Source organism: Sylvia atricapilla, chromosome 8, assembly GCF_009819655.1.
Source record: "Sylvia atricapilla isolate bSylAtr1 chromosome 8, bSylAtr1.pri, whole genome shotgun sequence".
Taxonomy (NCBI): Eukaryota; Metazoa; Chordata; class Aves; order Passeriformes; family Sylviidae; genus Sylvia; species Sylvia atricapilla.
The window spans coordinates 33,541,085-33,565,533 of record NC_089147.1 but is presented as its reverse complement, the minus strand read 5'-3'; the positions used below and the strand labels follow the sequence as shown (position 1 = coordinate 33,565,533).

The following is a 24,449-nucleotide window of genomic DNA, read 5'->3' as shown; positions in this document are numbered from 1 at the left end:
TGTGAATTATAAAGGCATTTAAGATCAACATTTTCAATCTTAAGTATATATATTTTAAGTAGAGAAACTTTATTTTGTACTAGTGTTGTACTAGGTATTGTTTTCAGAAACATCCTTTTGCTGAAAGCCAAGTGTAAATAATTCAATTAAATGAAACTGTCAAATCTTGTAATGTGTCTAATCTATTACTGAAACAAACAAAAGCTCTCAGAACAGCAAACAATATCTGTTGCTTGATTATTTTGTGCAACTCTCAGAGAAACAATTAAGTGTCAGTTTAAGGTCACCAACACTTCTTCAGTTGACATCAAAGAAGCTACAAAGACATTGAAATGTCAGTTTTCTGTACCTACTGATTCCTGCCAGGACAGATGCTCCCAAATCAGGACATTTAAGTCAAGAGTGCCCTCTATTTGGTCCACAATTTCTGGTTTTTACAGTCCCCAACTTTCTATGATTAATTTATCCGTACTAAGTTCTTATTAATTTTTTATTCCTTAAAAGTTTTGTAAGATGATGCCATGCAACTTGATAAGAAGTAAACAAAAACAACAAAAACCAACTACTTTTTCTGCCTTCCAAACAACGCTTAAAAGCCTATTCCCAAATGCAAATGTTGTGAGCTTTTGGAAATACTACCTCTAAGTTCTGTCTGACGTTCCTACCCAAGAACCATCATGAAATGCTTACTCCAATCTTAGTGCTAGTGGCAGCCCACAGCCGTAATTTCTTTCAGGCAGATATGGTGAAAACAAAGCAAGGTTCAGGAAGAATAGGAAAAGCTCTCTCCTGCAACCTCTGCCTGTGTCCCTGGACAGGAACAAGTCACACAGCAGACACCAATACATTCAGCGTGGTACAGTTTTCCTTAAAGTGAGCATAGTGGGTAAGGTTTTGCCACTGAAATGTGTATCTCTGACCCTCAAAGAGATGAACCCCTTCAGCTCTTTGCAAGGTCACTGATGTGTCCACTTGGATGTTCCAAGAGCATCTCGGGAACAGGTTTCCAGCTCCAGACGTACTGCCTGAACACATTGGCAAGAATGCAGCTCCAAATGCACTCTTCATGAGAACACAGCCCAAGGTGTCCAGAGATCTGCATTTCACCCACAGCTGGCACAATAGCCAAAAAGCAAAACTGCATAAGCACATCCACCTTTGGGGCATTCACTGCATAACTGGCAGAAAAAAACAACTATGATTTTTCATATAATGTAGCATGCTTGGCTTTTAATTCAGTTCATGTATGCACTGAACATACAGAGCACAGCTGATAGCAAGGAAGGTCATCTTTAACTGTTCCAGCGTTTAGTGTCAGGCTTGGTGGTAAAAGACAGATTGATTCAAAACAGTCATTGCAAGGAGATAAAAAATAACATGAAACGGGCCCAAGCAAGTTGCAAATGGAGCTAAACAACAGAAAAGGAATAAGCAACCAACTGGCAATGTGTCTGACTCCTTTAACTGTCCTGAGATGCTGCCATCCACTGCTACAGGCATTTGACACAAGCACAGCTTTTCCATTGGCCTCATCCAAAAAAAATCTCCTTCGTAACCCTGGCATTTCCCCACTAAAACTGCTCTGCCTTTTCCTTGCTCCCAGCTGTGCCCTCTCTTCTGCAGTAAATCCCAGAAATTCAAATAGCTCTTTAATGTCCAAACCTTTGTTCTAAGCAGCAAGCAGTAATGGGGGCTGGCTAGGTACTTACCTCTAGAGTGAAAGATTGACTGTACAAGCGTTGGGATGAAGTTGTGCCTTCCTGTGCCTGTACAGCTAAAGGTCAGCTCCTACTGCTGCAATATTCCTGCTGCCTCCTTTGCCTGGAAGGGTGTTGTTGGGAAAGATGGGACAGGAAGGGCTTATGGATATGATTGTCTGGTAAGAAATACTGGTGATATAAAATCTGAGAGTGAAATAGAAATGAAGGCCAGCTTTGAGATGTAGGCATGGCAGGCAGAAAGACGGTGATTAACTGGAGATCTGTTGAAGGACAGAAAACAAAAGGACCCAAGAACGCAGTCTGTCTCCACCCTGCCAAGGCATCAAGGAAAAAGTAGATAAGAAGAGTAGTCTTTAGAGTTTAGAATATAGAATGATATGGTAATTTAGTAGTGTTCATAGGTTGCATGCAAAGTCTGTAGGTTTTGTATCTTGGGCTGGTTGGTCACTGTAAATGAGAATATTTAACACAAAAGGAGATATAATGTGTTGGAACAAGGTCCTCGCTCTCTGGCCTCTTTGCCTCTTTTCTTGCTCTTTTTTCCTCTTGCCTCTTTGTCCCTTCTCTTGCCTCTTCTCTCTTCCTTTCTCACTCTTCTTCCTCCTCTTCCTCTTGTACCTCGCTCTCTCTTACCCCTCTAACCCCTGCAGTCTTCTTACTCCTCTTAGCTTTTTTACCTCCCTTCCCTCATACCCCCTCTGTCTCCCTCTCTCTTTCAGGCTTCCCTTCAGCCGAGGCTGGTGGCTGAAAGCAGCCCTCTTTACCCACAACCCTTGCAATAAAACCACGTTTCTAGAATATCTCAGGTCAGCAGAGTTCCTTGTCCCTGCAGCCCATGGATGCCTCTACAGTCACATAAAAGGCAGACACGAAAAGTATACAGTGGAATGCTTGGAAGTAAGATATACCTATGGTCATGTTTCCCCTCCCCAGAACGAACCGAATTTCCCTTTGCATATTCCCTGGCTTCAGCTCATATACCCCAGCCCAGGGAAGTCATGTTCCAGACTCTCAGAGGAGCAGCACCCACAGAGCTGCTCAAAAGAGAGCATGGCTCTCTGCAGAGGTTTTCCAGCAAATCACAGATCAGGGGGGCAGAGCTCATGACAGCTCACTCCCAGGCAACACCTGCCCCAATCCCTCCCCATGCAGCAGAAGCTCTCAGAGAGCTCAGTGCAGTGGGACCCAGGCCTCTCGATTGGAGTGAGGACAGGAGCCACCATCCAAAGCAATGGAACCAAGCAGGCCTCAGATCTTGTTTTAGGACAAATTCCATTGCAGGGAGGTTTTTCATTCAGCTGAGAACAAAACTTTAATGGTATTGGGGTGTCACCCTGATCTTTTTCAGCCTTCTGACGTTTACATTTTTGTACTGGAGTTTCTCACAGATTGTAACATAGAAAAAGTGGTTGTTTTCGCATTCCTCTCTGGAGGAAAGACAACTGATGGACTTGTAGTTTGACCAGTGGGGTCGGAGGGGTGTCAACCTTCACTCTCCAATCCCAGGTCATTGTCCAGGGTCTATATAAACCCAAGGGAAAAATAAACCGCCTCTCTTTTTACTCTGACAGCTGAGTGTGTGAATACCCTTCATTTAGTGTCCTCTACCAGCATAGGGGCAGCTTCACACCTGCCTGGGAAGCCTGAGGTGTTGATGGATGTGCACAGCCACTTTTCCTTCCACTCTCCCTAAATGGATGCCCAACTTTTAAGGATGTCCCCATTGCTAGAAAATAACTTTCTGCACCCTTTCATTAGGCTGGAATTTATGGTCCATGGGGAAAAACAAAACAAACAAAGTTTAGAAATGAAAAGCAGCATCTTTACCACCACAAGAGGTTTCAGTGGTGCTGTTTGGACACTGCAGATTAACAGCACTAATCTGAACTTGATGACTTTAGTCTGCAGTTCCCAAAAGTGTCTCCATGGCTTTAGTGCTATAAAACACCCTTTATATGTTTCAGTTCATCCAAATTTCAGCCAAACGGCTGTCAGTGCAACCAAGCAACTCCACTGTATTACAGAAGACTCCGCAAAATTTTTTTTTTTTTTTTCCAAAAGCCAGTTAAGCAGAACACTTACGGTGAAGATACTGGGTTGTTGAATCCCACAGACCAAGGTGAAGCCTCCAAAGGAAATTATAGAGATGTGCATGTGTCTGTGGGATGTTGAAAATGTAGAACAATTTCAGGCAGAAAAATAAATTATGTGGTCAATGAAGCACCCAAGGAATGGGGGCAGATTCAGCAGAGGGACACTGAGATGGGCAGTCCTGGAACACCTGCCCCGGGAGGCACAGCCGAGAGAACGGCTCTTATAGAACCTGGGGAAGAAATAGCTTTGGAGGGACCTGGCAGCAGCCCCCTGAGAAGATGGAGCCAACCTCTGCACAACAGAGCGTGGCGGGACAATGAAACACAACAGGCGCCCACTGCAACTGCAGAGGTTCAGATTTGCTCTGCAGAAAACCTTTTCACCTTTAAGGACAGCCCAGCTGTGGAGCAGTGTGCCCAGAGAGCTTGTGCAGTCTCCAGCCCTGGACAGTTCCCAGCCCATGACTGAGTAAAGCCCAGAGCTGACCCTGCCGCAGGAGGTAGGACAGGACTGAAAAAGTACAGCAGTCATCTGGTTCGGCTAGAGCCGGTACCTGTACCTCTCACAGCCACCCTCACCCCCCACCTCGACCACCCTGCTTTCTGTCACCCACTACAAGGGCACTTTTGACCTCTAGGAGCTGTGACATTTTCTAGGGTAACACCAAGTTAAAGAAACAAGGTTATGCTTCCCTCACACTGGTGATGAGGTCCTGACAAACAGCATTCATATGAGAAAACTATTGATTTTCTCTTCAACTCTCAAATAAATAGCTCCAGTATTCATACCTTTTGTTGCATAACTGAACTCCTGATGTACAGACTCACTGTTAGAGGGCTGGTGCTCTCCACAGCAATGGAGTGGATGTGTGCTAAAGCAAGATGGCAGTATAGAAAAAGCTAAAAGCAGCCTTGAAATGAAGTCTCTGATTCTATCAAAGACCACAGCAGAAGCACTACAAATTAACGCAATTTATTTCATTAACTTCATATCTATTTAAACTAATGTCTTTTCTGACTGAGACAGAAAAAATTAGGCCTGTTCAAATTACTCTTATTCTAAAAGGGTATTAAAGCAGTTAAGATCTGCCTTTCATGATTCAAGGTACAAGAAATCAAAAGACAGGATATGGCACAGGTCACCCTATTTTCTTGAAATTTTTTCTCACCAGAAGCAAAAAAAGACAGAAGCAATAGCTTCTGCTGCTGAAAGTTTTTAGCACTGAGAAATACACAATACATACCAAATTCTTTCCAACTAATATGCTTAGAGATTATTAAAAAAGAAAAAAAGAAGGAAAAAAAAAAGGAGTAAATTTAGTTGAATGGAGCTTTTTATAAAAAAAATTATACACTTCTGTTCAGTGGTACTTGTTAAACAGTATGATTAGAAACCGCTGCTGAGATAGTGTGAAAAAAATTGCATGCACAAATGCTTTTACAGATAGAACCTTTCAAGTAATTCAATCTGAGTAGATCTGGTAAATGCATCAGAGTTCTGAAGAACATCACAGGCCCTTGTACCTTGCTGCTGTGAGTTCTAGCAGCAGTTTGAGTATAGCATTTAGGGTTAGTGCAATACATATTCTACTTAGGAAGGGCTTTTATAATACAGGATTAACACCTTAGTTAGAATTCTATATGGAAATGCATTAAATGTGCAGGGGTATTATGTGAAGTCAGTGGTAAGGGCTAAACGCCAGCTAAAGTTAGGTACTGAACTTTATGAAATAATATAAGTTTTACACAATCATTACACAGAATTAGATCAAAAGCAAATAGCAGCAAGGTAGATTAAAAGCTCCTTCAAAGAGCACTAATGTTTTCTTCCCTTTTTCCTCTTTAAAATCTATCAGCAGAATCACCACTGGAACAACTGTGGTAACAGGTAATGCCCAATTACAATGTTCAGGTGCACAGAATGTGCAAGTTAGTAAGTTCTGAATCAAATACCTTACTGAAAATAACTTTAAAAGTATTATTTGACAATAAAACAGTTCGAAACTCAAACTGTTCTTCGTGTTTGGCAGCCTATCCACAGCAGTGCAAAATAAAGCACCATTTTAACTCATCCACTCTTTTCAGGCCAAATAAAAATAAAAAGACAGAGAATTCTAAATAATCCCGACCAGTTCAGTGCAAAGCATAACCACATGCTGCGAGTTACATTTCACAGAAGCCAGCACCATTGAAGTACAAAATTATTCTCCTTTGTCTTGCAAACCTACATCCCTGTTTGTGGGGCAGGATGAAAGACACTGGAGGAAAGGGACTCCAAAAGAAAGGAATCCCATGAGACACATCCCTGGCCTCTGCCATCCTCATTAAGGTGGTGTGTTCCTGTGTGTGTAAGTGCAGTGCCTGACAAACAATATCCACTCCAGAGTCATGACCTTTTGTAGGCCAAACAGAAATCAGCTACTCACAAGGCCATAGTTTCATCTGTGGCTTCAATAAACACACCGCAGCACTGTGCTGATACTGACGTTCATTGCTGTGAATAAATTTAAATTGCTCAAATGAAAACAAGTCAGTCCTAAAAGCTTGCCAGGTAGCCTGGGGACAGGAATTTTTCTGTCATTTTAAGCAACGTTGAGAATTTCTAATAAGCAGGAAATGCTCAAATACCCAGCTATAGATGGATCCCAGGTGTACCAGTGCAACCGTGGTACTTCAAAACTGTTCCCCAAAGCGGGTACAAACATTCAGAGAAGCTGAGTGTGAGGACCTCCACAGCCAGGCAGCCAGTGCCAGCTGAACTCACTAAATAAGTTCCACGGGGGAGTCATCACCCAAGAACTAGTATAGTTCCCCAAAGTTGTGCCAGCTCTTTGAAAGGTTATTGCAGGACACAAGTACAACAGAAGTTTTGCTCCTTACTCCTTAAGCTGTGGCTGAAGATTTTCAGAAGATTCAATTCCATCCCTCTCCTATCACGGGGATTCTGAGTATCAAAGCAGCTCCAGAGAAAATGCCTATTTTTTAGCTGCTTCTCTGAGTGCTTCTCTTCTCTTTATGTTCTGTGGAAGAGTCACATAAGCAAAAGTGAGGCGCTAAGGGATTCGATTACAAGTGCACAAACAAGAGCACAAAAGAATTCCTTGTCTGGTCTCATTCCAGTTCATTCAATACCTCCAGCAAAAACGTATAAAACTTGACACTTCACAGAAAAGTGTACTGTCCTTTCAATGTCACTCTTCAATAGGATATTTCCCAAGAGATATAAATTTCCAGCCTGCAGCAGCGCCCTCACTGGAAAAGATCACCAGCACATTACCTATCCACGGAAAAATCACAGTCTGCATTCCCAGCTTCAGCCGTACTGGAAAGGACTGGGCTTTCTTAGCTTTCCTTGTGAATAATTTGTAGCTCTGCTATTGAGATGCTGAACCGACAGCAAATTCAGCCTCTGAAGGCTAAACAAAAATGTTTCATTTTGATATTTTCTGTTCTACTCGATAGGAATCATAAAGGAGGAGTCGGGCCATTCAGGCATATGGAAAATGCTGCTGTCTCGAGAGAAGGCAGGCTGGGATGACAGAAACGAGCTGGTGACGACCAAGGACAACAAGCAAGCAGCTACTGAGATGCATTCTCCTGGACTGTCACCCCGATTTCGCTCTCCAAAGGCTCAGGAGGTCAGTGCGCTCAAATCGAGTATTTGTAATTGTAGCTAATCTCAGCTGAGTCCCCTGCTCCTCTCCCAGCCCTGCATGCATCCCCCCAGGCTGTACAGGGAAGGTGGGAAAAGGTGGGAGGGAGCAGTTCACCCCTCGTTTGGTGAACAATTGACTGAACAATTCAGTTAAGCACGGGAGGTGGTCCACAGAGAGATGTCGGCATTTCCGCAGAGTTTGCTCAGTTATCAGATCAAAATTTTTTGAAATAAGCCCCTGCTTCACCCTCTGAGGTAAATGTTCATTGGCGTGATTTTCCCCTTCTCTTCCCCTCCATCTCCCAAGGAGAATATATAAAAGCTTCTACCCAGTCCTGTATCTACCATGCACCCATCAGATCCCCATCAGAAGTGACGAGAGAGACGTTTTGGATTTTATCTGAGAATAAACACAGCAAAGCAGTTCGTGTTAGTTACAAGATTTTGGGACTAAATTTTCCCTTTATTTGGCTAAACTTCCGTTGACCAGTATCAGTCAAGGTGTAGCCTGTTCTGTAAAGTCAGGGTGTCCAGCACCCCAGGGTGTTTCTCTAGAACAAACCTCATTTAAACTGCTGGGACAAAGAGAAACAGAGATTTGTGGGACCATATTGTTGTCTGATGACAAACAACAGCCAGGAAGGCTCCTTGAGATAAGCAGTGAGGAGGAGTTCCGAGTGCCGAGGGCTTTAAAAAAAACAGGGTCAGGAAAATTCTTCACTGAAATGCGACTTGGCAAAATCAACGCTGTGGTGCCGAATGCCCCTCGCTTCTCATCTATTGCTCAGCAAAAAATTGATTATGGATTTAAAAGGAAAAACCTCAAAAGCGTTGGCTCATTATTCTCATTATTCAGTTTGAAAACTCATTCAAAACACTTTTCATGTACTACAGCCAAGGATAAAGATACTACAGGCTAAGCGATTGACATCTCTGAAACATGGAACAGCCAGGCATTTGTAAAGTTTCGCCAAATGCTGCTGGAATTTGCAGATACTGCTATTGCTATATGTGTAGGAAATGTCTCCTAAAACCCACATTGCTTGGTTCCCAACATCCAGCCTTTAGTCAGGAAAAACCCAAGTGGCTTGAATTTCTCATTACTGCAAACAGTTACATTTTATCTGCAACACACCAGATAAAAAAATGCAGTCAAATCTCTCTATGTAAAATACAGACAGCAAACCTTATACGCATAGCTTCATTTTTAAATATAGCCATTTCTTAAAAAAAAAATAAATCCAGACCCAAGAAAACGTTGTCCTTTGCATTTTAGTTGCGTAACTTGCTACTTGCTTTTCTAGAGCAAAATATGTGTAAGAAATGGGAGAAAAGTAATCCAGAGCAGAAAACAGCCATTATGATGACTTTTGGAAGAGAAGGAATAGAATATATAATTTAAAATCTGAAAATTACCTAAATAAAGACACTCAAATAGAATTTTTTTTTTCAGTTAAGCTTCTGGAAATTCAAATAAAACCATGAAAATGTCACTTCAGCATTAATTGTCTGAAAAACTGAAATTCACAAAGACAAGTGAGAGAATTCTAACTTGTAAGAAACCCCTTTGGCTATTACAGCAGCAAGAGGCAGGACAATAGGGGAAACAATCTAATTAATTTACCAAGATAACTTACGTTTTGATTCAACTAGCCATCCTATGCATCAGAAGAGAGGTTACTGGGAAGCAAGGAGATAAAGAAATAATGGAGTCAAATCATTCCCAGGACACCAGCAGTAACATAATTTTTTCATCAGTGATATAAAACTTAACTATGGTAAGAGGTAACCATTCCCAACATACCTGTAGATGTTACTGCTTTTTAAGTGGAGACCGATAAACTTGTTCCTTATAAATCCTGTTAACTCCACTCTTGTTCCTTTTAACACCTCTCCTGGATTGAGTTACAAGGTCAGCAGGTTAATTTGTGATTAGGGAAGATGAATTCCAGCTGGAGCTGCCAGATGTTAGCAGCTCGGTAAAGTTATCAGAGTGCCCAAGAATGACTGAGGAAGAGAGAAATTTTCTAGTCAGAAAATGGGGCTGCATCAGGGAGTCACTGTTCTACACAAATTATTGGGAAAGAAGAGGAAGTACCAGAAATAGGAAAAAGGAATTGTGTGATTTAAGCTAAGACAATATTAAGAAAAGAATAAAGAGGTTGAACTGGCCAAGGATACCACAGATAGGCATCAGATATTTTCCTGTTAAAAGTTTTGAAACATATAATTAAGAATTCCTCAGGCCTTCCAAAAGTTGGCAATTTATTTTGCTTCATGAAAAAGTGCAGTTTTGAATTCTTTCTTGAAGAATTGCTAGTTAGCTTCCACAAAAAGCTTTTGTGATCTAATATCCAGTCCTGCTTGAAATGAGGTAAAATGCACTTCTAAATATAATTGAATTAAGATATGTGAATGAATATGAATGAAGATATAATTCATCCTTAGACAGAGAGGATTGCAGAGCTACAGTCAGGGAAAAAATAAACATCTCGAATTGACAGCTGTGAAAACCCCTACTAACCTTTGGAAATCCAACTGAAAAGAGATTTGTTTGCACCTCACCAAGTACCTAGCAGTTACTACGGAGCTGAACAGCTGAATGTCTCCACTGCAGCATCTTCTGGTCTTTGTTTACAGCATTCCTGGTTGGATTGTTAATGCTTCCTGCCCTTTAGTCTTGGGAAAGTTCAAACACAAAGCGCTTCACATCAAAACATTAAAGCTGATATCTGAGCCGCCACAAAGCAAGGACTGCACTGCTCAGGTATCGCTTACCTGCGTTAGGCTTGATAATCAGAACTTAGTACTCCTATACTACCTTCCACAGAGAGCAGTCCTCAGTAACCATGCCCAAACAACACAGAAAATTGCAAGAACTACAAAGAGGACTTGTGGTATTGTCTCCCTCTGCTAAAGGTCGGTCATCCTTGCTGGAGGCTCCGCAGGACAAACCGACACAAGCCCCACGGGACCAAGAGTAAATGAGACTCCAGGATTAATGACCCCCCACATACCGAAGTCTGTCCCCCCTGCAGCAACTGCAAACAGCAAAGGGATTTACTGACCAAAACCAATGGCCCGAGTGAAAACTGAAGAGCTGGGAGGCAGCAGTCAGCACCAGGAGCAGAAATTTAATCTGACCCACAACGATGATGCCGGAGGGTGTATTCTGCAATCACATTTCAGAAGACTTTTAGTGGGAAACTTGCATTAAGAACATTTGACAATCTCCAGCTGTCCTTCCTGTGTAGACCGAGCCCTTCATTGCAGCCCGGTCTCTTTAGACTGCAGAGATCACAAGTCAATTGCGTATGTACTAATTGCAGGTAGCAAATGAAAATGATGGATAAATACTCACCAGTATGATGTAGTTAAAATTAATGTGAATAACTAGATGTTTAGGATGGCAACTTGAATGTATCAGAGCCTGATTTCTTCTTAGATATTTAATTATTTAATCCTATCCACTTTTATTTTAGAAAATGTTCAAAAGATCACTTGGTAGGGCTGCGCTTTTTTTTTTCCTTTTATTTTTTTTTTCTCTCCCTCCCCCCGCCCCCGGCGTGTGTGTGTATGTGAACATTTCCAGAGGATAAAAGACTAAAAGCAACTGCTGATTTCGGAGGATCGCATGGGCATTAGGTAGCACAGTGCCTTCTCCAGCAGACAGCCGTCACCCCACCCACGGTGCCGTGCGCCCTCCGCCTTTACCTTCTCCAGCAGCAGCACGGTCTGTAGCTCTTTCTCAGAGGAATCTTTGTGGTGACTCAACCCATGACATCCAGCCCCAGCGTTTTTTCTAGTGCATGATGCTTTGCTTAAAACGTCCGCGAAGAATGAAACTAATTCAGTCTTCCATTGGTCATGAATGCACCTTACAGTTCATTTCACTCTCAGGCTCCAGACATATTATATCCAGCCACTTCTTCTAGGAAACATTACCTGCAACAAAACACGGGAACCAACCAGCACACCTGCTTCCTACCACATTTTTCCTAAGTACAGAGTGCCCAGTGTACCTTGCAGTGGACTCACCAGGTCACTCAGCTGCAAACCAGGCTATCAGCAAACCCGGTCTGCCCCAGTGTCCGACTGATAGCTGACAATGGCTGTGCCTTAGGAGAACGCTGTCCTGGTGATGCTCTGCTTGCTCGCCGCTTTTCCGCCAGCCTGGCTACAGGGTTTTTGCCTGCCAGGATTTACATGGCCAGTCACAAAATGCCAGAGGCAGGAGTTAACCTGCCCTGAGAGAGTGGTTTGGTAGCTCAGGTGATGAGGCCTCTGATGGCAGCTCAGGCTACTCTGCTTGGCTCAGCCTGCAGAAAGAGAGGATCACACACGCAGGCAGCAACGCAGGTAGGAAAGAGTAAAGAGGAAAGCAAATTAATTCAGTGACACCGGGGGGCTTCAGCACTGGCTCTGTGCTTCTGCCACTGTGGTCAAGCCTTGCCCCAGCTCTCTGCCCCTGTCCCTGCTCCTCCAGGACGAGGCAGTCTACCTCCAGAAAATCCCTCTCTGCGTTTGAGGAACCTGCCTCTATTTTGCACTAAGATTTCACAGAGACAAAAGACTCCCTCCTCTTTCTCCCCCGGGAGCAGGGCTCTTGCCCTGTCTCAGATTACACTTCCACGAAGCGAGGGCTGGCAGAGCAGGCAAAGGAGGCACCAGTGCAGACGCTCAGGCCGCCGCCCTTTAGCCCTGCCCTGCGCCCTGCTTACAGTCACTTGCACGGCTTGTTCCTATTCTGCAGAGCTCTGCATCCTCTCGTTCACCCTGCAAAATCCTTGACAGACAAGGTAAGGGCACAGCTTGTTTTAGAACCCGCTGCTCACAGAGGGATGTAGTGTCCAACTCAGTGTGCTATTTAGGGAATTTTATAGGTTCTTAAATTCTATGTTGCTTAGAATAATCTCATTTTTAAACTGTCTTCATTGAAAATAAGACATAAAGTGGATTATTATTCCTTTTCTTTAAAGGGTAAAGTAGGTAACAAAATTTATTCACTGCTTAGAACATCATCTGCACAGCCACCTCTTATGAGTCCTATATATTCTGAGCCACTGCTACTCAAAAGTCACACTATAAAATTCTACTTTTGTCCATGGATCACCAGTATTGTAGGCTGTATGATCCTCACAAGTGCCCAAATGTATGCCTCACAAGTGCATCACTACATGCCCAAATCACAAGACTGCAAATGCTGACTGCACTTTCCTTACAGGCATATTACTGGATCCCATGGTTGGTCTGAGAATTTATAAATTTATAGATGTGCTGCCATCCATAGGTGTCACAGTACCAATGGTTACTTATTTTTCTTCTCTTTGTTATAATGAAAATATCACCCCTCCCCTCAACCAAAAAAAAAAAAAAAAGAAAAAGAAAAAAAAAAAAAGAAAGAAAAAAAGGTAGCTCGTAGCTTGATTTCAGGAAGAACACTAAACCAGAAAAATCAGGTTCAATATTGGTAAGCAGCTAATTAGTATTTTCATCTGTTTAGTCGCATTATACATGGTTTTCTTCTATCAGATGGGATACTTGACAAAGGCAACGTTTTCTCTATTTACCAATACCCTGAAGCTGCTTTTGGAAACTCTTCCCCAAGATTTTACAACTTGTAACATGAATGCTTCAATAGTTACATTTAATGTTATGCATTTAACGAAGGAGTTCACTCACCTGAATAGCACTTTGATAAAACAAGGCATGAGGAGACGAGCTGAAAAGAGAAGTCTTTTATGGGAGATCTAGACTACCTCAATTGCCTGCTTTCCTTTAACTTGTCCTCAGCACACAGGCAATTGACTGTTTTACAGCGAAGCAGGTTGGTCTGTGAGACAAGTGTGTTTTTGAGACCAGCACTGCAGGGTATCTCTGTCTCCAGATGCTCATTTCTACAACACATGTGGCAGCAATTTCTACTTTTTTAGATACTGATCTGCTGGCTACCAGCCAGCCATGCTAAAAAGGGACCAAAAATGAAAGCTGCCATTTTCCAGCTGACCCTGCCCCTTGCATGATAAAACCAGAATGTAACTGGATGACCCGGTGTCAGGAAAACAGATTTAAGCAATACAGGGAAAAAACCCCAACTGACACTCGAACAAATCCTTTATACTACCAAAAAAGTTGCAACAAAATAATAAAGCAAATTAGTACTTGAAAAATATCTGCTGAAAAGCAGAGTGGGGAGATTTCACACTGAGACTCCTTGCAGTTTTTCCTCTTCCCCACTCCTCCCCTCTACCCAGCTGTTTGTGATGAAATGTGAACAGCGACTCAGTCAACAGCATCCTTGCACTTGTCTCTCAGTAGGCTGAGGAGAAAATAACCTGGGAGTCCATTTCCTATCAAAACACCTGGCACTGGGAATCTGTCATCTTCTGACACCTGTCATCAATCTGTCTGGAAACCAGCTCAGCAAATTTCTACAAATAAATATCAATCTGCAGCATGCAACAAACAAATCTACCCAGTGGGATTATCCTGCTGTCCTTTTGAAGAGAATAGAGCTGAACTAATATTTGACTAGATACCACAGCTTGCAACATTACTAAATCACAGCTGCAAAGGTACTGATTCTTGCACTTACTGTGGGGCACCCGATCCAAATCCTCAAACCAGTTACAATTCACTTGTTAGAGACAATTTAAAACGAGCAGGATACAAGAAATCAACAGCAGCATCACATTTTCAAGACAAGTTCAGGCACTAGCTACCTAGAAATTCAAAGGCAACATTCTGAGACAGAATTATAACACTAGCAAACAATGTCAGGTGAGATTTGCTGGGTTCCAAAGCTCTAGTTTATACTGTGTACTGTGATACTGTGGATTATATAGAGGATGAATTAATAAGGGAAATTTGTTTTACTTGAAGGCAATGCATATTGTTATTAGAGCTTTTCACTGTAACAATTTTTGTGCAGTACATCAATGAAACCCAGTATGCAGAAATAAAAGCTTGTTGGGGAAACACTGGCAGTTTCGATAGCTGACTAGAAGTACCCATTATTTACAGCATCCTTCTTGTCACACTCCATGGCAATATGCAAGTCCCAGCTGAATTTCTCCTTGACCCACTTCTGCTTTCTGGAAGATACCAGCTTAAGTGTATGCTACCTACACATTTTGCAATCTATTGCTGGTGGTAAGACTCAAGTCACTCAAAATGAATTATTTTATCTTTTATATTTTAAAATATAAACTGCACTGAACAAATGCATTCAAGGTAAGAACCTGACCTGGGTACACAAACAGTACAGAAAAGCAAGAGAAAAAACACATTTTGTGCACATGCCTGACAAAATTATCAGTGAAACTTAACTGTTACATAAATCCAAACATATTTACACAGCACATTACTCAGCAGAAATATGGACTGGAAGCCATTCCTTTCCCTCAAAGTAGTTAAGCATTGAAAAAGAAGTTATGTTAAAGGACTAGGTGTTATAATATAGATACTGAAAGAACTCAACTGTAAAAGCTGGATCTGTGGAAACTCCCGGACACCAGAAAGAGAATTCCAATTTCTCCCGTGTACACTCAGGGCCTTCCAGACTGAGGCCGAGGACACTGGACAAAGCAACAACCTGGAAGTCATTCTGGAATCCAGGAGTTCTTCTGCAGCAGTGCCGGGCACTATACACACAGGCATCAAGCACTGGGTGAGTCAAGAAAACCCTGGGTGTCTTCATCGTGGCACATCATGCAGCAGTGCTGGCAGCAGCCCCATCTTCTGCATGCAGTCCTCAACAATACAGAAAGCTGTCAAAACCTCACCATTGACACTCTTTCTATGTAGCAATGAAACTACAGATTTGTGTCTTTCCACTCACTGCCCTAGCAAAAGCAAAGGGACTTCAGAGAGCCTGTGTTATTTATTCTATGTCAGTTTGCATGCATGTGGCACTTGGATCTTTCTTCCCAGCCTCGTTGAGACATCCAGGGGGCTAAATATAATTTTGTAAGGGTCAAACTCATTAATCTGCCCTCATAAGACAAAATAATAAAGGGAGGGAAATAAATCTATAAAGGAGATCAGATTCCATTTATGGACCTGCTGTAGCAGGGCTTTCTCTACAGAAAAAAAAGCAGTCTAAGATTTACTACTTTCTATAGAGCATCTGTGATGATTTAAGAAGTCCAAGTGGGATGCCAAGGCTCACTTTTAGCAGCCTTTTGCCAGTACTTGCGACATGACATAAATGACTCGGAAGTGCCAAGACCATAAGGTGGAAAATGTGGACATGAGATACAAAAACTTTGTCCATAAATCAAAACAGACAAAAGACTGGTTCTCCAAACCTCCATTACTGATGCTCTATTCCATTTTCCTTAGAATTAGTTACATTTCTGGGAATAATACTAGGAAGTGTTAGCTAATCCACAGCATCAGTGTGGGTCATATACAGAACCTTGTGCTGTTTGGTCCAGCAAGTCAGAGAGTCTGTATAAGAGGTGCCTGTTCTTCCTCAGATTATTTGTGCTTCAGGAGACTGGTCAAACTCTGTTGTAGGTTGTAAAACTTTTCCTTGGTTTTTTTTTTTTTTTTCCTTTATTCTTTACCCATTTTATTTTCTTTCCAACATAAATGCCGACTGTACATAGTATCTGAAACACTATTACATCAAAGCAATATAAAGAAAGATTACAGTCATTCTAACAAATACTTTTTTCTTAAATATTGTAAAAATCTGTATCACTCTAGCAACTGTCTCATAGGGGCCCTCACTGAAGAATGAGATGAGGAGGCCTGCTTTTAAAAATGCTTTCAGTTCAGCAGTTTAAGGTAAAAATATCCAAGCAAAATATTTCAGACGTTTCAGTTTGCCTAAAATGTCGTTATCTTAAATTCTAGACTAATTTTCTTGTATGTTCACACGTACTGCTGAAATTCAGGAACCAAGTATTTCAGATGCAATTCTTTCAAGTCCATTTACATAAATGGTGCTCAACGTCAAAAATTAAACATGCTGTCAACAATCTGTACAAAGGTAAAGGTGAAAAATATAATTTGATTACAAAAGAATTTCACACCATCTGTACACCACAGATAATGCTTTTCCTAAGATAAATTTATCACAAACATAATTCAATCATTCTGAGATGTCATCTCCCGATTTCTAAAACGTGTATTTTCTGTGTACTTATATACAATTAGGTTTTTTATAGTATTTCCTACTTGACTGTGAACAGTTCAGGTATTATACAGTGACTCAAATGAGATGAATGAGGGGGAAGCTTATGCATGTTACTTTAATGAAAGATACTTCACTTGTCTAGCTCTAAAAGAGCCAAGAAAGGTAAGTGATGAAAGCACCAGCTTAGACTCTTTTGAACATAAATTCAGGCATTTTAATGTGTATCTTGTTAAAGCTACATGAGTTTCCATGTAGTTTATTCATACATATTATGGCACTTGGACTTTCCTAACAGGTATTTAGTTACCTAGGACATCTAGGCTAAAAAAGAAAACCTCTGCTAAAATTAACCATTTCTGTAAGAAAACACTTCTGTCTCAACTCTCAAACCCCTTAATTTTCCTGAAAGTTGCACCAAAATACAATTGTTGATATTTCACATTCTTTCAGTAAAGTTGTCTTTGACAAGGAAGTCACATTAACTTGTGAGTTTTGATCTCTAGTGATTTGTGAACACAAAGAAAGGCCATCTTACCCATTCTCAACAAACCAAGTTGTGTCCTGCTCCTTTGTAATTACAATATGCAGTATAGATACTTGTGGAGCCATTTTTTCTTTGGACTAAAGTCTTAGCAGTAATGACACACTCTGTCAAGCTGTTTACACTGGCAGCTTTTTCTCCATGTAAGGCATTATTCTGACATCTACTGGCCTGGTATCCAATTGTATGTCTTAATATACTGCATTTGTCATTAAAAAGGAGTAGATATATTAATCCAAAGATAAGAACAATTTAACGAACACAAATGACACACATTTAAAACAGGCCCATGTATTTTCACATAAATCTCACAACTCTATCAGTATTTTGGTAGGTTTCTATTGCTTTCTTAACTCATCCAAACAACTCTATATTACAAGGCATTAATACAAGCAGCTTTGGGGAAGAAAGTTATATTTGGAAGGGAAAAAACAATTGTGACAAGTGAAAACAAAACAAAAAAAAATCCAAGAAGCTTTTTTTTTAAAAAAACTTTACTTGTAAAATTAAGCAGCATGCTATTTTGTGATTTATATTTGAATTTAAAAAGACTAATTAGACCGAAATAAAGACAAAAACCTAAAAATAGGAAGTCTATAAATAAAGAAAATTTTGATTTCACTAGACTTCAATGAGAAACATTTGGTAATTAAATACTTGCTACTGTTCATTACGTTGATGAACTTTATTAGGGTTAAAACTGTAACAAAGTTCATCCTAAAACTTTTCGCAATGCAAAATTATTTTCACTTGAGGAGTGTCTCAAATTGAATGCTAAGAATTACAAGCAATCTTCTGGAGCAGACACTCATATTCATAAAACTTTATACATCTTTTGGAACTAAGATATTTATACTACTAAAATCAAACATGCATCACTTTTTTCCCATACATTCTGGTATCATGATTTATATTACATTATGTAACACCATTCTTCTAGGCAGCAGCAGTTTATCATACGTTTGCTCCATTTTCTTTGGATTTCTGATCTTTATCTTCGTTCTTCACAATGTCCTTTAAAAGGAAAAAGGGAGAGGATGAGAGGAATCGTAGAAGCTGTATTTCTCTCGTGAACTGTAAAGCAGCATGACACACACAGATACTGTATCTTTAAAATACTATGTGAACTGGTATTCTACTCAGTTTAATCATAACCAATTCCAGTATCTTCATGAAAAACTGAGGGGTGGAAATGCTCTGGAGCTTATGTGTTTTTAAAACTCATTTTACTGAGATACTCCCACATACTGAAATAGTTGAATTCTGCCTTGAAAAAGTACTCTTGACCAGTCAAACAGAGGAGCAGATTTGGACTGCTGGGGATGGACAAGATCAGGACAGGAAAACATTCAGACAGTTTAAAATCTACATTAGTATTTATACCTTTTTAAAAACATTGAAGTCAGGAACATATGTTGCAGGTTAAGAAAAACCCACATTTAATTTGCTACCTTTAAAAAAATCAAACACTAAGTTTTCTCTCTCTCTCTTAAGACATTGCTGCCCTGAATTAATGTCAAAATTGTTTTTATACTGAAGTGTTTGTTCCAAGAATTAGTCAAAAGAAGTTTGCCTACAATAATAAATAAATGGTATTAAACAATTCTAACCTGTTTGAGAACACTCTGTATTTCATCCATAACAGTAGCTAAATTTTTGATTGTCTTATTCAGCTGACCCTCAAATTGCAATTTTTTATCATCTGAGGTCTTCAAATTTTCTTGCAGTTGGCCAAGATCCTTTTTTACTTCTTTTAGCTCCGCAGACAGACTTTTGTTAGAATTCTCCAGTTGTAGTATAGTTTTTTCATCCTCATCTTAGGAAAGGAAGAAATGAAAATGTCAGATCACTTCCAATGCTGTGTACTTTGCATCTTAATATTCTATTTGTGTGCAACACCATAATATCAATTTTTAAAGAACATTAAAAACTACATTGAATTTATAAGTATTCATTAATACTTAATTCTGACCACATTTAAAGTCTTGCATTTAACTTGAATAAAATTTAGATCGCAAATATTACCCAAATTAATTTGTCTACTTAAAAAGTCTCAGTATCTTGCACCCCTGTAAGCACTGCCTTTAAAGTAACATCCCACCTGTTTTTTCTTCTAGTAGCTGCAGCTTTTGCTCAATCTCTGCTCGCACCCTTTCACTTTTCTCCAGCTTCTGTAGAAGGCTCCCCACATCCACCATGGCCCCGTTGTACACAATGAGGCCGACGTTCTCCTCCACAGCCTTGGACTCCTGCTTCACAGCGGGCGATGGCAGCAGCAGGCGGTTTCCTGCATTGGAGTCAGCAGCATCAGGAAATAACCGTAATGTCAACCTCAGAAACTTCTTCAAAGAACAAATATACATCCAAGTTTGCTGCTCTATCCCTCACATTTCCCTCCTTCCCCTGACACCAATTCTCCCCCCTGCCAAAAAGCAGCATTCTTTTTCAAGACATCATTCGATGCCTCTTTCCTGCAGGAATTCACCTTCAAAGCTCAGGCTTTATTCTGCTACTTGCAGCTCTAGCCTCCTGACTTCAAAACTAATAAGGAAAAATTATGTTCATCAATACAGAACATTAACCTCTGTTCTCTTGCCTGTTTTGAGATACTAAGATTTATCCTAAAGTTGCAAGATTATGTGTTGGAAGCACATAAAACCCGGTTACTTTCGAACTGCCAAAGATACACTTTTCCAAACTGGCTCAATTAGTTTCTGCAAGAAATCAAGTTCCTCAGAACTCTCATTATAATTCACATGGAAATAACTCTCTGGAAATTCGTGGCAAAACCCCCCCCACAAAACCCACCTAACATATCTTCCTGTAGCTCGTCAGATTCTTCTTGGTTTTCTTCATCTTTTGAAGTATCTGTTAGTCTTCTGTAAAAGCAAGATTCTCGAAGCACTACTTTATTGAGCAGCTTCTTGACCTACAATACAGCCACGGGAAGAAATAATAGCTTTATTTAATACCCAGACATTCCGTTATCTAAATAAGAATGGTTTAGCTTGGAAAACTTACAAGAAATTCAATTACTTTTTGAACTTTAACATAATAGGGCTTAAAATGCAAACAAACTAAGAAAAGAATAAATACAATTTTGAGACAAAAGCGACATATACAGTACGGGCATATTATAAGCTGCAAACTTCACCTTTTCACTCCAGGGCAATTTACGAAATATTAAACTAGTATTTAATTTTAGATATGAAGTGGCTGCATAAAAATAAGAGATCGGGTATGTAAGCAAAGCCTTTTAGAAGCTAAATTACATTTCTCCCACTTAAAAACATTCCCGTAACTTTTTAAAAGTGTTTTAGTAGTATACAAAACCTGAGCACGTGACAGGTGTAGTCCAAGAGTGTACAGGATTTCCTCCATGTCCTTCTCCAGAAGGTATCCACAGTGACTTTGATCAAAATAAACAAAAGCCATCAGGAGATCCCTGTTAACAGTGACCATCTGGGTCTTGTCTTTCTCCTACAGAAAATTGATTATGGGGTCATTAAGGAGTTAAAATATCATTCCAATAATATACCAACTTCTCATTAAAGTTTTTTCTCTGTTCATTTTATTGTTAGTTTCAGTCAAGAAATTAATATTACTGGCATTTATCTACTTCGATCACATTATTTAAGACTAATTTAAGCTATATAAGACAAGTAATCTTTCAATATTTAAAAGAAATATACCATAATGGATAGTAATAGCCGGTAGACATAGTTTCCTTTTGTTCATACTTGTATGTAAAAAATAGTCATAGAATTAATCTAACTATAAAATAGGAAGCATCCCTTGTGCCCTCAATCATTTACTTAACAGTTGTTTTCAGAAGGAAAACAGGTCTTATCAAAAATAAAATTAAGCTGTAATAAGGACATCTTTAACAGAGCCTATGCACTTGTTAAGAAAGGTGTTAATTACTTTATCTTTAGACGCCCTCTCTTTACAATGCTTATTTCCCTCTCTTCTGTCTTCTCGTTTGTTCATTTCCTCTTCATCCCGGTCTGCAAAAAAGAAAGATAATTCAACATATCCACAGCAAACCATTATATAACTATTACCAGAATACATGTGGCCCGTAGAAAAGTCCACATAAACCCCCAAAGATCTGCAATATACTTCCCTGAAAAATAAAAAAAAATAAACCAGTGAAGTGAGCCCTGTTAAAATTTTGATTTTTCTCTAGTATTCTTTTAACATAAGCCATTTATAACTTTTTTTCCCTGTGTTTGTTTCGCAGGGAAAAAGGACAGAAGAGGTGAAAAAAATGCTAACTAGGTGAAAATGAGCTCTGCCAACATCTCCATCTATTTAAGTGGTGTGCAGGAAATTACCACAATTCTCCCTAATGAGGCTTGGCAGAGTCTGCACTCAGCTATGGTTATTCCTATTCGAATTCAGTATTATTTACTTTCATATATTTCATTTAATAAAGCCTATATACATGATGTAATTAAAACCATGTGTTTATACTCATGTTGATTGAGTGCTTAGTCCTCGTATGACTTGGATTCTGCAAGAAGTTACAGATCACATCACTTGTTGGATGTGAGTCACAAATGGCAGGGTTTTTGTCTAAAGCTGGGCAGTACAGTAAAATAGACTGAAAGAGAGTGATGAGACAACTGCTGGGATGGATTATGGGATACAGCTCTGTACCTTATGCGCAAGCCTTGGATCAGAGAACCACGTGCCAAGTTCAGCTTTAAGCTCACCTTCCTTGTGAGGCAAGCTTTGGAAAAAAAACTACGTATTACAACACCTGGCTAATGTGCCCAACCCTTTTCTGAGAACCAATCACTTTCTCCTGCACTTCCATGGCTTGTTGAGTTTTCTCAGCAACTCCTGACTGGGAATGGCAGATTATGGGAAGCAGCAGCACTTGCATGGAACAGACAAGCCCAGGCCTCCCCTTACAGACAAATTATAAATAAATAGGAGTTATTCTGGAAACCACAGATTAGCATCAGTTTTTTAAGGCTGGTGCAGTACCCTGCCAAAAATACAACTTAAAATGCTGGGACTGCAATATCCACACAGTTCAAACCCACATCTCTAGCAAAACCTCTCCACAGACAAACAACCCGAAGCACAACCCAAAAAGCAGGCACAATTGTTTTACACCTTTCTGAATCTCTGAGCAGGAAAAGAGCTGCTGCTGTTGCCTGCAAAGTCCTCCAGACCCTTTCCATATTTCTTCAGGCTAACACAACTCCACCCAAACAAAAACCAACTTCTTGTAACGTGGCATAAAGAGCACCCACACTAGATTCTGTCCTAGCAAAACCAGGTGAACTGAGGAGTAGGAAGTTAGGCACGTAAAAGTGGCTTGGTTTTTCAGAGGTGCTGAATACTCACATCTCCTACTGACTTCAATGGGAGTTGCGAGTGGTCTGCATTCTGAAAAAAATAAAACCACTTCTATATGCATGCCTTACTTAGAGCACCACAGCTAGTTCATATTAACTACGTTCATACAATGCCTAGCATAAAGGTACTTACATTTTACGCAGAACTGGTCAGAATTACTAAAATAAAATTAGTTTAATAATGTAATTTTAAATTGTCTAGTTCCAGTGTGTTCTCCAGCTTGAAAGAACATAGTGATGAGTAAAAAGAATTTGTGAAAGGTCACAAAATTCATAGGTCAAGATACCTTCATCTTCATCTTCAGCATCTTCTGCCTCCATTGGATCATATTCTTCTTGATTATTGTCATCTTCAGTTTCTTCTTCATCTTTAGCATCATCTTTCTTTTTATCTTCCCTCTGTAACAAAAGTTCCTTAATATTTATCTAGACGGAATCAAAAACCAGCACAGTAAAAAATTCTTACTACTAGTCAGTCAAGATTTGCCTACATTTATGCTTAGTCACCTAAGAACACAGATACAAATCTAAGTGATACAGCTGAATGTTAAAATACTCCCAATACACCTGTAAAATTTGTAAACTACTGAATATAACTGAGGCATATTTAAACAGATCAGAAAGTCAAATCAATTAACTAGCATTACAAGAGCTGAGTACTTGAAAGCAATAATGTAAAACTGAAATAGAAACACTTCAGTATTGATCCAGACAGGTTAGAACTGCATACCTTCTTTTCATCTTTCTCTTCTTTTTTATCTTTATCATCTCCAGATTTTCTTCTCTTAGGTTTTGGATCATCTGTTTCATCATCTTTTTCTTCTTTTTTTTCTTTTCTCTCATCTTTTTTGCCTTTTTTGTCCTTTTTGTCCTCTCTCTCTGGGAGAGAAATCAGTGCTTTGTAAATTCTAACACCAAAATCTCTCTGAAGCATTTCATTGAAGAGTTCTGCAAACAATGATACCTGCACATAAAGAAGAAAGGAAAGTGAAAAAAATGTTTTAAAATATGTATTAAAAATATATTTAATTATGATAAAATCACTATGAGGTGCCATCTTAGCAACTTTCATCAAATCAGAATCTTATGGAGTGTCAGATTTCTTAATATCTGCTTTGAATATAGAATCCTTAAACACCTTTACAAATACCATTTCATATCTGAAAACCTGTGTATTCCTCTGGATACCATGCAGTGACTATACTGCTATTGTACCATGTACCAAAGAGTTGGCAATTGAAAAACTTACACACAAGAAGAAAAAATAGCTAACTGTAAGTAAGTAGCACTATTGAGTTACCTCAAAGGAATGTTCTTTATTATCTTCTAATCTGTAGTCCAGAAGAACACTCAGAGACATAATGCTGCAGTCAAACTTGCCACTCTTTGCTGCCCAGTTTGGGTGCACAATGATGGCTGGCTCATCCGGCAGGATGTAGCGTCGCTCCCGCCGCTGACGTTCCAGCTCCTCTTGGCGCTTTCTTTCCTCTTCCTGGAAAAGGACAAAAAACCAACATGGAGCATAAATATTCCAAAGCTGAAGTTTCAGCCTCTATATTAGTTTTTAGGACTCACTGCTCTGAGGAAAGCAAAGGAAAGCCTAAACTGCTGAAAGCAACACACAGCTGTTTACAGTACAGTGAGCTGTTTACCCCTTACGAAGGAAGAGAAAGGCTTCATACATCATCTCTCCAAAGATACCCAACACAGCTTTAACAATTACCAGATGACAATTTACTTAACTCTTGATTATGGGAAATGCAATCTCAGTACTTATACCTGAAGCAAATGAAGTGGGGTTACAAAAGCTAACATGCCACCATTTGACTGATTGCAAGAGACAAACACTGAAGTCTCCTGACTACAGAAGAAGTCATGGCAGACTTTATACAGCCTATGCTGTATAAAAAGCCAGCACAATC

General features: G+C 39.9%; 1 protein-coding gene across 9 annotated transcripts in view; it reads right to left on the bottom strand.

The window, feature by feature from the left end:
* Positions 1-14,647: 14,647 nt before the first annotated feature.
* The window catches only part of CCAR1 (cell division cycle and apoptosis regulator 1), a 28,455-nt gene continuing 18,653 nt past the window's right edge, over positions 14,648-24,449 (bottom strand). For 7 of the 9 annotated variants that reach the window (XM_066324360.1, XM_066324369.1, XM_066324361.1 and 4 more), the window contains 10 exons: positions 23,828-24,019; positions 23,258-23,491; positions 22,815-22,926; positions 22,517-22,558; positions 21,080-21,162; positions 20,489-20,635; positions 19,964-20,084; positions 19,257-19,442; positions 18,766-18,971; positions 14,648-18,169 (listed from right to left, as the gene is read on the bottom strand). In XM_066324360.1, the coding sequence (XP_066180457.1) occupies positions 18,110-18,169; positions 18,766-18,971; positions 19,257-19,442; positions 19,964-20,084; positions 20,489-20,635; positions 21,080-21,162; positions 22,517-22,558; positions 22,815-22,926; positions 23,258-23,491; positions 23,828-24,019 (1,383 nt within the window). In that variant the 3' untranslated portion in view covers positions 14,648-18,109. The remainder of the gene's footprint in view (positions 18,170-18,765; positions 18,972-19,256; positions 19,443-19,963; positions 20,085-20,488; positions 20,636-21,079; positions 21,163-22,516; positions 22,559-22,814; positions 22,927-23,257; positions 23,492-23,827; positions 24,020-24,449) is intronic. The other 2 variants (XM_066324364.1, XM_066324368.1) reach the window with 1 other exon arrangement.